Below are 14130 nucleotides of genomic sequence, written 5' to 3'. Positions count from 1 at the left end.
AGCCATTTAAATGTCCAACAATAGGCAGTGGTGGCATAAATTATGGTACTCTATGGGCACTAAAATTGATATAGAGAAATACTTAACAAGAAGGAGAGATGGCTATGATTTATTGTTCAGTGAAAAAAAGTTACAAAACTAAATGCACATATTCAAACCTCGAAGGATAGTCACCAACATACTAATGAGTCTTGGTAGCAAAATTTTTTTAAATTTTTGTTTTCTCTTTGTTCTTTTCTATATTTACTAAGTTTTCCACAATAAGTATGCTTTGACCTTGTAATCATTAAAATATGAAAAATGTTGTGTTTTAAAGTGTGTGTGTTGGGCTTCTCTGCTGGCCCGGTGGTTAAGAATCCTCCTGCCAATGCAGGGGACACGGGTTTGATCCCTGGTCCGGGAAGATCCCACATACCAGGGAGCAAAGCCCGTGCACCACAACTACTGAGCCGGTGCTCTAGAGCCCGCGAACCACAACTACTGAGCCCGTGTGCCGCAAACGAGAAGCCACTGCAACGTGCACCACAACGAAGAGTAGCTCATGCTCACCACAACTAGAGAAAGCCCGTGTGCAGCAACGAAGACCCAACACAGCCAAAAATAAAATAAATAAAAGTGTGTGTGTTGTAGGTTCTAAAAGCAGGTATTAAAATCCATCCAATTTTAAATAGGATGCAGTAGAATTGCTGACTTCCAAGTCATCTTTTGCTTATTTCTCATTTTCTTTAGTATTCTAGGACAGGATAACGTTTCTTGGTGGTGAATTACTACTTTTAGGGGCAGCATCAAGTAAATAAGGACACAAAGGTTGTAAATATTGTTGGTATTTGATTTGGAAAAAGTACTGATCCCCTTGGATACCTATTGTCCTAGAATTTAGAGTTAAAATAAGACACAGGGATGGGGGAAGGAGCCTGGCAGAGCAGAAGGAACACTGGGCTAGGAGTCCATCCTGGGCTGAAGATCTAGAACCACAAACTGTCAATTGGAACAAACCTAGAACTCCCTATAGAAGGGGCACCGAACCCCATCCGTGACCTGAATTCCACCTCCAGCATCTTTCTGGCTCAACCACCAGCTTCATGATTCTGCTACCTCCTTTCTTAGGGCCAGTGAACTAAAGGGATTAGGACAAAGGAGATCTCCTAGCTTCTTCTTCTTTTTTTTTTTTTTTTTGCAGTACACGGGCCTCTCACTGTTGTGGCCTCTCCCCTTGGGGAGCACAGGCTCTGGACGCACAGGCCCAGCGGCCATGGCTCATGGACCCAGCCGCTCCGCGGCATGTGGGATCTTCCCGGACCGGGGCACGAACCCACGTCTCCTGCATCAGCAGGCGGACTCTCAACCACTGCACCACCAGGGAAGCCCTCCTAGCTTCTTTACCAAGCATAAATTCCATGATGCAGAGGGGAAGAGAGATGGTACTAAAAAAGTCTCCTTTATCGTTTTACCCAGGGCTGTCCTGACCAAATATTCTATTGAGGGTCTGGCCCTTTCTCCTTGGTGCCTAGTATAGACCCTGCTGCAGATGTGTGATGGGTGCTAGCAGCTTGGCCTTGGGATCCTGGCCATGGCAGCTCTCTGCCACCCTTCCTGTCCTCCAGTCTCTCCTCCAGCCCCGGCCAGGGCAGCAACTTCCCTGCTGCTCAGGTGAAGAGCTACCTTCCCACCTGCCCATCTGTTCACATTTCTGTCCCTCTGTGGCTTAGTGACTTTGGTTGTTTTTCACACCCCAGAACAGATCAGCTTCTAAAACCAACAATGCTTTGACATATTTCTACATGAATCCACACCTTTCCGACCATTTGTTCTGGAACACTCAGGTCCCTCAAGAGTCAGAGGAACAGGGACATTGGAGAGGGAACAGGTAGAGAGGGCCTTGAGGGAGCTCGAGATGGGCGCATGCTTCAGAGATCATCAGAAAACACTTGAGATTAGCCCAGACAGACCTGGCCACTGGTAGACACTCCATTTGACATTTCTAACTTTATCTATTCAGGCATTCATTCTTTTTTAATTTATAGTAATAGAAAATATTTATTACAGTGCTACTATGTGCCTAGCTCCATCTGAGCTCTTTAATTCCCAAATTCTTTAAGGTAGGTAGAGTTATTTTGATTTTATAAAGGAGCAGACAGTTTCAGAGAGGTATAGTCACTTGCCCAGGGTCACCTAGCTAGGTAGTGATAAAGCCAGAATTTCGATGTAGGTCTGGTTGGCTCCTAAATCTACGCACTTTGCACTTCCTGCTGAAACTCACCTCCCTCAGTCCCACAGTCTGGATGGAAATGCAAATGGAAGACAGAAGGAGGCACTCGCCAACTGTGGATACCCAATGTCAAGTGGCTGCTTTCCATGATTTATAGTTGTTGCCCTTGGGAAGAGCTGTCAAAAAGCCATTCTCACAGGACAGCCCTGTCGGGGAAAGTGATTAGCAATGGATCTACTGCTAGCCTCCTGTGCTGGTCAACTTAATGACCAAAATGAAGTCAGACTAGATTGTCCATCAGGGCCTAACCCATCAATGTGTGATTAACCCACAAAAATGATGACTTTAATCCATCGATTCTCAACCAGGGGCAGATTTTGCCCCCTAGGATTTTGGCAACATCTGCAGACATTTGGGGTTATCGCAACTTGGAGGTGCTACGGGCGTCTAGTGGGTGGAGCGCAGGGATGCTGCTAAATGCGCTACAGTGCACAGGACTGCCTCCCACAGCAAAGGATTATCCAGCCCTATATGTCATAGTGCAGAGGTTGAAAAGCCCTGCTCCGAGCACTCAGTCAAAAGGTATTTGACATACCTGGAGACCAAACATCAAGAATAGTAGCTATTTTGTTCCTGCAAAGTTGTCACTAGGGTTAAACTGTACAAGAATTAGTGGTGACCAAGGTGTCCACACCCTGTTAGGCTAGTCATTTGGCATTGTATATTTTTTCCAGTTTGCCTTCTTCAAGAGTGGCCCATGGAATTTACTTAGCCCTTCTTTGGGTTAAAATCAGGAATGGAAAATTTGACCTCTAAGAGGAAAATAAATAGAAAATGAAAGTATGTGTAATAATGGAAGCTCATAGGCAAATTTTAGTTGAGTGTATTCTTTTCTATAAGGTTGCTCACCCCGCTTCATGCCACTGCTCCAGGCCACAGATATACCTACAACCTGTCCACACATAACTTTCTGGGAGAAGAACTTAGATTTGGACCCAGAAGAATGGAATTCAATTTCCAGCTCTACCAATAACTAATCTTGAGCAAATCACTTATCTTTTTTAAACTTTAGCTTCTCCACCAATAAAAGGGGGCTAACCGATACATTTCAAAGGGATGTGAATTTTTCATGAAGTAATTTACATTAAAGCACTTGGCAAAACTATAAAGTGTGATCGAAGCACTCACAAGATGACGATCACACACACAGAGGGCTTCTCCTCCATGGGGCATGTGGGTTTTCCTCATTAGATTCTTCCACATTATCACTGCCTATGTAAGTTTCTCCTGGGTGATATTCTATTTCTTATGCTGCACTGGAGAAATACTCATTATATCATGAAAGGGAAACTGAATTCAACTTATTTTACTCATGTCCCAAAGGAGATTACTGCTTCTGAGAAGACAATACATCCTTTACAATGAGAAGGCTTAGGATGATTAGGCAGACTATGTTTATGATGTAGCTTTCCATTTTCCCGATGATGAGATCTTGACATCACCCAATGCTTTCTTTTCTTTTTTCTTTTTTTTTTCTCCATAGAAAGCAGAAAAATAATTAATTCCAAAAGAGGGCGGAAATAAGAAATTCATCCTGAAAATATACTTTGGTATAGTTCTGGTGGGACAGATTTTCCCTCTGAATATGTTCTCCTACTGACTGCCCCACTGGAGTTTTATTGTCCTGTAACACTTTTTAAACACGTCGCTGATTCTCATATTGTAAGCAGGCAGGAGCCATCCTCAGATCCACAGTTCCCAAGGACAGAGTAATGTTATTTCTCAGAAGAACAGCACTTTCTATCTCGGAAGATTACATAAAGATTTTATAGAGGCAGCACACTTTAGATTCAATAGGCACATCATTCACCAAAGTGTAAAAAAAGGTGACAGGAAAAAATACTGCTCTGTAGAATAAATATTCAAATGTTGTGTGAACGTTTAAGGCAGCTGACGGCCAAAGTGGATGACTCAGGGAAGGTGGTCCGGGTATGGAGGTGATTTTGCATCTAGAGGAGTTTTCTTTGTGATCTCAATGACTGAGCCCTGGAGAGCAGGTCTTCTTCCTCAAGGCCAGGGATGCTTGAGGTACCAGATGGTTTCATTTTTCAACTGTGGTCCAAAGAGAGGGTTGAGTTGGGCCAGAAGTGCAATCAGCCAAAAGTGCAAGCAGCAAACGGAACAGGTCACCAACATGGTGATGATAACTCCCCGGTTGGGACCCTTAGGTATGAACCAGGGCACCAGGAAGCCGCCAAAGCCCCAGAACACATTCATCACGATGAGAGGCACCGTGTGGCCGGTATGTGCCATGGTTGCTGCGAGAGGTGCCAGCCCCTGCCTCGCCGCCTCACTTTGGTCCCACCGGAAGTCCCAATGCTTTCTTGTCCTACAATAATTCATACCACTTTGGGCCAGACTCTGATTGCTCTATAATTCTCATCTGTTTTTGTCTTTCTTTAACTTAACAGGATGCTGGATGTTTACTTTCAAAATCAACACAATTTCAAGGGTTAAAGAAGGCTGAAAATAGAATATGCCATCCTTTTATTATAACCTGAATTTAAGATTAGAGAGGTGGCCTATACACGTGCGTGTGTTCTTAATTAACTTGTATCTGATGAGCTCGAAGCACGGGTAGCAGTTCTAACGCACGTGATTTCTCATAATTGCCCCCCACCCCTTGCCTGTAAAGGCTTGTTATGCAGAGCAGAATTATTATGAGGACAATTAAGCTGTGTGTTGTGATGTGCTGTGAGTTCCCGAGGATAGAAACTCCTGTGGCTAAACTCTCCGTGAACAGAGCGAATCAGAGGATAACAAGTGCATTTATCACTCAGGCCAGCCGAATCACATTGGGGTTTCCATTTCACTTTAGTGAGAGAGCTATTGACCTTGAAGATACTCCCCCAGCAAATGTAGGCCATTGTTTGTTTTAAGCTCACACCTGTGTTATCTGTTCACTGGAGCCAGCCACCCACTCCGGCTGTGCAGCTGCCTAAGGAGGGCACCTCAGGCGTCTCCCTGGTACTATGGGCTGGGATCAGGCGAGGTGGGCAGACACTTACAGACAGGGCCTCCTTTCAGACGCAGAGCTGGAAAACCAGGCATACGAAGTAGTGGAGGTAGATTTGGACCCAAGCATCTGACTTCTTATCCCATTGTTCTTAACCAGGGGTGGCAAAATATGGCCTACGACCCAAATCTGGGCAGCTGCCTGCCTGTAAACAAAGTTTTTTGGAACACTGCCATGCTTACTGGTTTGCATACCTTCCATGGCTGCTTTGTGTTACTCCAGCAGAGTTGAGGAGTTGTGAAAGAGACCTGTGGCCCATAAGCCTAAAATGTTTACCGTATGGTCCTTTGGAGAAAAAGTTTGCTTAGCTCTGCTTAACCACTGGGTTTCATTCGAGAGAGTCCAATGGTAAACACTTTAGGCATAAAAAGAACACAAACAATGTCAGGGTCCTTGCCTCCAGAATCTTTCAGTTGGAAAAGCAACGTGTAACTACATACATAAAAAGTTAATTAATAATACAAGAGTTGAATGATGATGTGAGTCAGCAATCAACGGCAGCCCAGGGCACTAATCTTACGAACTGGTGTATATCAAGTGTTCATGTGCTACACACCAAGCCCAACACTTTTCATGCATTAAAGACTTTGTTCCTCACTAAACCCCTCTGAGGTAGGTATCATTACCCACATGAAGAGCCCCAGATCCAGAAAGCCTTTATTTTCCCCAAGGACACACAACTGGAAAGTACCGAAAGTAGACTTTGAACCCAGTAAGTGTAACTCCAGAACCCATGCTCTTCACCATTGACTGAGAGGGGCAGACGGTGAAAGCCTGAGGAGTTCAGTGAAGAGAGGGATTATTGCAGGCTGGGTGGGCTGCAAAGGCTTCAAAGCAGAGATGGGGTCTGAGCAACACCAAGAAGGACAGAGGAGAGTCTGAGAAACCATCCTCCCCATGTGAGGGACGCCCACGCCACACGTTAGTCATGACCAGCTAGCCCTGGGGAAGGGACTTGGCCAGAGGACAGGCCTTTCCTAGGATTAACCACTCGTGGACCCATTCAGAACATCCAGGAAGTGTTTACCAGCAGCCCTTGATCAACTGCATCAACCCCGTTACCACACGTCAGCAGGTGGGCCCTGAGCAACTGCAAATGCTGCTGGCAGGAGGTATGGGCTGCAGGTGGCTTGGTGGTTGTCCCTGTGCCCCAGGGAGAGAGCCTGAGGCAGGTCTGTCTTAAAGCCTATGGGGAGACATGTGGTCAGGAGCACCCTAATCGCCCAGAGAGAGATTCAGAGCTGCTCTCAGCATCCCACACCATAGCCCCGTCTTCTGATGGCCCCTCTTCCTGCAGTCGTATTCATGGTGGAGCACAGCACAGGAGGACCCTGGGAATGGCAGGCATCAAACCTAGGCGGCACCACTTACTAACGACAGTCCTGAGACTAGCACCTTAGAGCTTTGGTGTTCTCACCCATAAAATGGAGCACTGATGCCGAGTACCTCACGGGGTTGTCGTAAGACTGAATGGGCTGTGTGATGGGACCCTAGGTGGAAACACCAGGTGCGTGCAGGCACGCGATAAACATCGTTAGAGATGGAAGGTAAAGGGAAATGGAAAGTTGGCAACAAGGGAAAGAATCTGAAATAAATGAAGACTGTTCTGCTTCAGGATGTGGTCCCTTTCTCCTAAATCAGCTGAGCAAGGACTCCTTGCTGACGACGTGAACCTCACAGAGTGGCCTTCTCAACCGCCCACACCCACAGCCCAGAGCTCCCTGAGGTGCTGGTTGCTAGCAAGAAGAGAAAAGGAATCCTAGAAATTACTTTCTTTGCCATGAATATCCTTTTTTTGCGGTACGCGGGCCTCTCACTGTTGTGGCCTCTCCCGTTGCGGAGCACAGGCTCCGGACGCGCAGGCTCAGCGGCCATGGCTCACGGGCCCAGCCGCTCGGCGGCATGTGGGATCTTCCCGGACCAGGGCACGAACCCGTGTCCCCTGCATTGGCAGGCGGACTCTCAACCACTGCGCCACCAGGGAAGCCCTGAATATCCTTTTAATACATTTTCTTGTCCCTTTCCTGCCTCCTAGTTCCCTCTCCCTCCCCCCGCCTCACACACACACACACACACACACACACATACACACACACAATCTTCTTGCAACAGCAGAGAAAATCAAGGTCATCCCTAGTCCTGGTCTACATACCTGTGTTTGTAAACAAGCATGTCTCACTAGAGTCAAAATTTATTCTTAACTAAAACACGCTCACAAGGCCTTTCCTTGCAGTCAGGGCCCTCATCCGGTTTCTCAAATGCTCATGGACTGCAGAAAGCTACAGAGAAATGGCCAATTCCTGGTGACTCTTGCCAAGAAGAACATGTTTGAAGCATTTCTTGACTCAGAACTGAACTGGAACCACCCTGCCTCACAGCCGGGGCCCCCGGCAGCTGTGACCTGGAAACGCAAATTCGTCTGTTCTTACTTCACCAGCCAAGGAGACCATACAGAAGGCAGGAGGTGCCAGCCACAGCTGCCACCCTAGCCCTTCCTCCTGTCAGGGTCCCTCTGCCATCCAGACCACTGCTATGTGGAGTCGAGATGGAGCTTGGCAAAGGAGGGTCTGGAGCAGGTAGAAGAACTGTCTCAAAATCCAGAACAAGCCTTGCCTCTTGAATTACCATTCAGATTCATTTCGAGATTGCAGAATGTGCTGGCAATGTTTTTCTAAAGGGCAACCCCGGTGCTCCTGAGATGGGAAGCACCCTCCCCTCTGACATGTTTATTCCATCTTCCGGGGGGAGGGAGGGGACCAAGTTGCCTCAGCAACCCCACAGTCTGCATCTACACCAGTCACTTCAGCGGGAGCTTGACAGTCAACCAGGCTGGAGACGAACACCTATGCCTTGAGCTAGAAGTGTCCTTCCCTTAGAGATACCTAATGGCAAAGACCCCGGTGCCTTTAACATGTCTCTTTCCGTTCCTCATTGAGCCACATCATGGAGAATGACAATCAGTGTTCAAAACAAATAAATTGAGCCATGATAGAAACAACTCTTCCAGATAGTCTTAGGAGAGGTTGAGAAGTATCTTCTTGTATTTAGGTAAGAAATTAAAATGATGACTCAAATCATAATTACAGCAAGGGACTTGTTACATGGTGCTTGGGAAGTTTCACAATCTCTCTGTACCCCTAAGGTACCGTTTTCAAAAGGGTGTCTTAGTTTGTTTGGGTTCTTCCAGAAGCAGACCCTGAGACAAAGATTGGAATACAGGTACTTTATTTGGGAGATGTTCCCAGGAAGCATTGGTAGGTGTTATGGATTGAACTGTGCCCTGCAAAAGATGGTTGAAGTCCTATCCCCCCTCCCCCTACCCAGTACCTGTGAATGTGATCTTATTTGGAAATAACGTGTTGGCAGATGCTCAAGTTAAGATGAGGTCACTGGAGTGGGCTCTAATCCAATAGGACTGTGTCCTTATAAAAAGGGGATGTTTGGACACAAAGACAGACTGGGCCATGTGGAGATGGAGACAGAGATCAGGGTGATGCATCTACAAGCCAAGGAGTGCCAAAAATTGCCAGGAAACAGCCAGAAGTTAGGGGAGAGGCATGGAACAGATCCTCTCTCTCAGAAGGAACCAACCCCGCTAACACACTGATTTTGGACTTCTACCCTTCAGAACTGTGAGAGGATCAATATCTGCTTTTTAAGCCAACCAGTTTGTGGTACTTGGTTACAGCAGCCCTAGGAAATGGATATTGTAAATACGTGCGGGAGTCTGGCAGGAACAGGAAGGAACTCAATAAAGGAAGCCTTATTGGCTAGTTACCCCTGTTAACAACAGGGCTTCATCATGCTGGCAAATTCGAGGAAACAGCATGGAACAGGGAGTGCAGAGTTACCACACGTGACGGCAAAGCCTTTGGGGTCAGAATTCAGTCACTGGCTGAGGGCTGCTCCAGCAGGGCATTAATTCTCCTGCACTGGCAGCCTGTAGGTGCACAGGGTGGAGCAGACTCCAGGGCCAGAGCCAGGCCTCGGGCCAAGAGGTGCAGATGGCGACAGCTGGAAGGCAGGCCAGGTGCTGAGGGGGAGGCCAACGCGGTATGAACAGGCACCACCCACTACAAAGGACGTGCTAAACTTTCCTCTGCTGTTGGGAGTTTCTGTTGCAGAATTTAATACATAGGTTATGTAAGAAGAGTAAACTATCATTGGCCCCTCTTTTCATTGGAACAATCCTGCCCATCAGTGCCCCCAAATGTCCCCCCAATCATTTGCCTGTCCTGATTGCCATGGAGGTGTGAGTAGGGCACCAGAGCTGCTCAAAAGGGACGGAGCTTCTAAGCCCTTACCTGGGCATTTGCACTCATGCTGCTCTCATGCCTTTGATATATACTTCCCTTTCCTGGGGTGTCTTCCTCTCCTCTGCTTTGCATTAAGTCCTACCCATTCAAATCCTTTGACCCCAAAGTGCATCCCTTTACTCCTCCAGCCTAGCTTTCTGATGGCCCTCACATTTTGAACCACTCAATATAGTCCTCCATTGAGCTTTTCTCCATCTGTATTCCATAAGCCATTTAATAGGGGTTCCCTGAAAAAATAAATGCCAAATGGGGTCAAATCAATTAGCACAGCTCTGCATGCTGTATCCCCCTCTCTTCCTCCTGGGGATGTGTAAGGCACATCTGCAGAGAGACGGTTCTGACAAGTCCTGCAGTGAAACTACAACAAACAAAACCTTCCTTAAGTTCGCTCAGACTAGCATTTCCAATACTTCCGTCCCCTCTTTCTGTGGTACAGCATTCCTACCTTGCAGAACACAGTTCGGGAAACAATCCCTTTGTTATAAACTTCAGTGAACAAGGCCTTTAGGAGTCAGCTCCTTTAGATGAGGAAGGTTGGCTCATGTGAGCAGCTGGTCCCAGGGAGGCAAGTCAGTACCGGGCCTGGAGTGGGGGTGGGCTACGTGTCTCAGTCCCAAGGGCCATGAGTGGAAGGTGCCCCCAGGCTCTCATCCCAGAACCATCCTGAGGGTGGGGAATGAGTTTCCGGGGATGGGCAGGGGACTTCTAAGAGCCCTAGCTGGTGTTTCCTGATTTCCTGAGGGAAGACATCCTGTTCCTAACACCAGATCTGCCCTTTTCCAACTTTTTGTGGCAAACAAACCTCAACTCCGCCCTCTAAGTTTATGACAAATGTAGGCTCTGATCCCGCACCCAGAGGCAATATGGTTCACAGTGGGGGCCAGGTTGACTGGGGCCAAAGTCCAGCTCTGCTAGCTTTGTACCCCTGGGTCTCAGCTCCCCACCTGCATATGAGGACACCAATAAAAGTCCCACAGGATTAGCTGATCTAATGCATGTAAACAGCACAGACAACAAGCTCCTCTCAACAAGTGTTAACTGTTACTGCAGCTCATATCATTTTACCAGACTATTCGGATACATCTACCAGCCCTCGAAACTGTGAGTTCTCCAAGCACAGCAACTGGGATTTATCACGGTGCAGCACCAACATGTAATAGTGCTTCTTCAGAAAATACATTTAGGATGAATTAAGGCACGGCTATGCTCTGCATTTTATTTCTACCTCTGATAATATTTCTGACAAGGAAATGTATCATTAAAACATATCCTATTCACTCACAGAAAGATTACCTGATTTTTCTCTCACTGGTTTTAGTCTTCTCTCTCCAGCTAGATTAACCTAACAGATGCCCTGTCATGACTAGAGGTGAGTTTGGCCGCCAGGGCATTGGATCAGTGGGTCACTGTCCTTGTGGTCACCATGGCCCCGGGGCAGTCACAGCAGAGATGTTTAAGATGCCATTGATTTATCTGCACAAAGAGGTAATTTATCTGTCTCTCTTAGTCATGAGTGGGGTGCCAGGCAGAGAGGTGAGACACCCAGGTAGAGCCGCATCACACAAAGCTCTTAAAAGGAAATTCTTCCAAGTCCAAGGGGTCAATCCTGCTCACCCCAGGGAGGTCGCCCATTGGTGAACAACTGACAGGAAAATCTGGGCACATCCCTCCTTAAGAAAATTAAACGTGTCTGTCTATGCTACGATAATCCAATAAGTGAAAATTCACACTCATGAAAATAGCTGAATTAGAAAATGAACCCTTGCATTACTAAATGATTCGATAACACTCTCCTAAGTATATGTTAAGTGTTGTTATAATATTCTCTTCCACAAAACTTTCCAAGGGCCTCATCTAGCAGGGGAAGGTCCCCTTGTATGTGGCTGATATTTTCTTTTTTAAAAAGCAGTTTTGTTGAGGTATAATTTACATACATAAGGCATTTTCTGAACCTATATGTATTAATAATATATGGAATTTGGGTAAGTTGTTCATTCATTAAACTTTTATTTTACACCAATAAAAAGCACTCTGGCTCTGTGTGTGTGTGTGTGTGTGTGTGTTTAGCTATTTAGCTTTCTTTTTGCCTGTCCACTGTCTGCCTTGCTCCTGACAGGATTCTGGGAGGAATGCTGACTTTATTTTCTCCCAGAGGCTTCAGGAGAGTAGGTCCTGTGAACCAAGGCCCTCAGACAGCCTGTTGTCTTGTAGGTGGGCAGGTCAGGGCCTGTGGCATTAATGGGCAAAAAACTTAAAAACAATGGGAACTTGATCAAATGAGGCTCCCCAGCAGTATCAACTGTCCCTATCCGGGGTTTCCTCACGGTAGGGATGACCCAGTGCTTTTTTCCACCTCCTGAAATAGTTGAAGGCTGTCCCCCTGCTCATGGAAGTGGCCAGTCTGCCACCGTCAGGGCCTCATGGCTAGGATGAACTAACATGGTCCAGCCAACCGCAGCCCTCTTGCAGTTGCCATTCCAATGTGAGGCCTCGTTACACACACCTGAGACCCAAGTGCCCAGCTCAGGAAACACCATTCCTTTACAACAGGGCAGCCTGGTGGCCCAGAGGAATGATAAGTGGAGCGAGAATCAAAAATCCTGGGTTCAAGAGCTGACTCTGCTACATGACATTTGGCTGATTTATTCATCTCTTGGACCACCATTTCTTCCTTGGTAAAATCCAGGAGTAAAACTTGAAGGTATCTATCCTTTCCAGCTCATATATTCCATGATTCTGTCATACCAGAGCAAGGTCACAGAACATCCTTGGGTCACAGAAGATCTTTCCCGAGACGCTCCGTCTACTGTTCTTATCACTGAAAGTACAACTCACTGACAGCATCCCCCATGCCCACCTCTGCTAATCACAATATTACCACAGGCCCCTTCTGATTATGAAGTAGTTACACTACATGAGAGGAGCATTCCTGATTATTCTGCAAAATTCAAGTTAATTTCTCACAGGAATAAATGCAAAATCAGAGTCACATTATTGTAAATAGTGCACATAAATTGAGACCTTATTAAGTTTTTGTATTGCATTATTTTGAATTTATATAATTCAAAATCCCATTACATGTGATTTGTATATTCCCTTGGAAAGGATTTTTTAAAAACCTTCAGGGAAAAGGAATGAAGGTGATGGGAGAGAAAGATAATGTCATAGGGTCAAACTCGGAGAAAGACCATGGGTTTGAAGGAACTCTACGCGGAAAGCATCCAGGACAATAGAGAGGACTCCCTAGAGAGGACCCAGGGGCACAATACCTGCTTCCTTGGGTGATTATTCTGCACTGAATCTGAGATGATTAGCCAATTTTGAGGTTAGATTTCTTTCTTTTTTAAGTTGAAATTACTCCAGGCTTGAATGCTGCTGCAAAATATTCAACCCCCAATTTTAAAATCCCGTAGCAGCCAAATCCTCTGTTTATCCCTTGGCACAGAGGAGCCATTTTGTGCTCTTCAAAATGGCTGACAGGAATTTTCTGAGGAAGCTATGGTCTGAAACCAACCAGCAATTAGATCAGCTTTGAGTCTGAGGCTTTATGTTTAGAGCCATAGCTAGAAACAAACAGATGTGTTTTTTCCAAACTAAAGAAATCAAGAAATTGTCATGAAAATTAAAAACTGCTCTCCAAACCTTCCCTTTCACATCCTCCCCACTGGCCATTTTGGATTGCAAGAGTTTGTGATTATAACTTTATTCACAATCCGTTTTTGGTTTCCAAGTACCTCCCTCTTCAAGATGAAATTACAAAGCTTTGAAAATTAGAGGCACCCTTCCCCTCACCCCAGAGAGCTATCCCTGATGAGATACTCTGTTGAAATGGAAGGAATGTGCTTTATAGCGGCCTCCCTTGTGGAATTATGGATGGGGACATTTAACAATACAGCATTTGCAATGGGCAGGTGAGAGCTGGCCAAGTTTTTAAAGGGGATTTCACAGGCCAGGTCAGCAGGGAGATGGATGGGTGAGCTGCGGTGGATACAATTATTTGACTTTCTGAGCTGTTCTTTTGAAGCCTCTACACTTACTAGAAAGAAAAATAATAAGCCTCTTTGCCAACCTTTTGTAGCTCAATCTTTATTGTTCCCACCGAAATCCAAAGAAAACAGACAAGATTCATTTTGTCCAGAAAGCATTTGTGTATTTTATATAGGTCTGGGTTTTGAAGCATTGATAGTGAAGTGGGAGAAAAGACAAAGATTTCTCTCTAATCTGAAGAAATCAAAGGGGGCAATTTCTGAAGCTCTCTAGCCTGGCTCAAAATAGTCTTGGTTGGTATCTCCTGATATACGCCTCCTTTGCTACTAAACTCAGCATGGAAATTAGCACAGGCTCACAAAACGATGAAAATTAGACCAGACCATAAAGAAGCAAGCCTGTAGGGAAATTAAGACTTTTTCGTAAAACCTGAGAACATGACCTACAGAACTAGGGATGCTTTCTTTTACCTGTGGGCTCTCAATCACTCAACATCCAGCTCCAAGACACTGGCCTCAGTCAATGGACTGGTTGGGCCAACC

General features: G+C 46.0%; 2 protein-coding genes across 2 annotated transcripts in view; both read right to left on the bottom strand.

Moving 5' to 3' along the window:
* CD247 (CD247 molecule) overlaps positions 1-14130 on the bottom strand; it is a 76859-nt gene that overhangs the window by 52111 nt on the left and 10618 nt on the right. The gene's annotated exons all lie outside the window — the stretch shown is intronic.
* On the bottom strand, positions 4086-4562 carry LOC309799057 (V-type proton ATPase subunit e 1-like). The gene has a single exon (XM_082612087.1). The coding sequence runs from the start codon at positions 4520-4522 to the stop codon at positions 4277-4279; it is 246 nt and encodes an 81-aa protein (XP_082468213.1). The 5' UTR covers positions 4523-4562; the 3' UTR covers positions 4086-4276.

Source organism: Mesoplodon mirus (genome assembly GCF_964341445.2).
Source record: "Mesoplodon mirus genome assembly, chromosome: 3".
NCBI classification, from domain to species: Eukaryota; Metazoa; Chordata; class Mammalia; order Artiodactyla; family Ziphiidae; genus Mesoplodon; species Mesoplodon mirus.
This window is presented reverse-complemented; position numbering and strand designations above follow the sequence as displayed.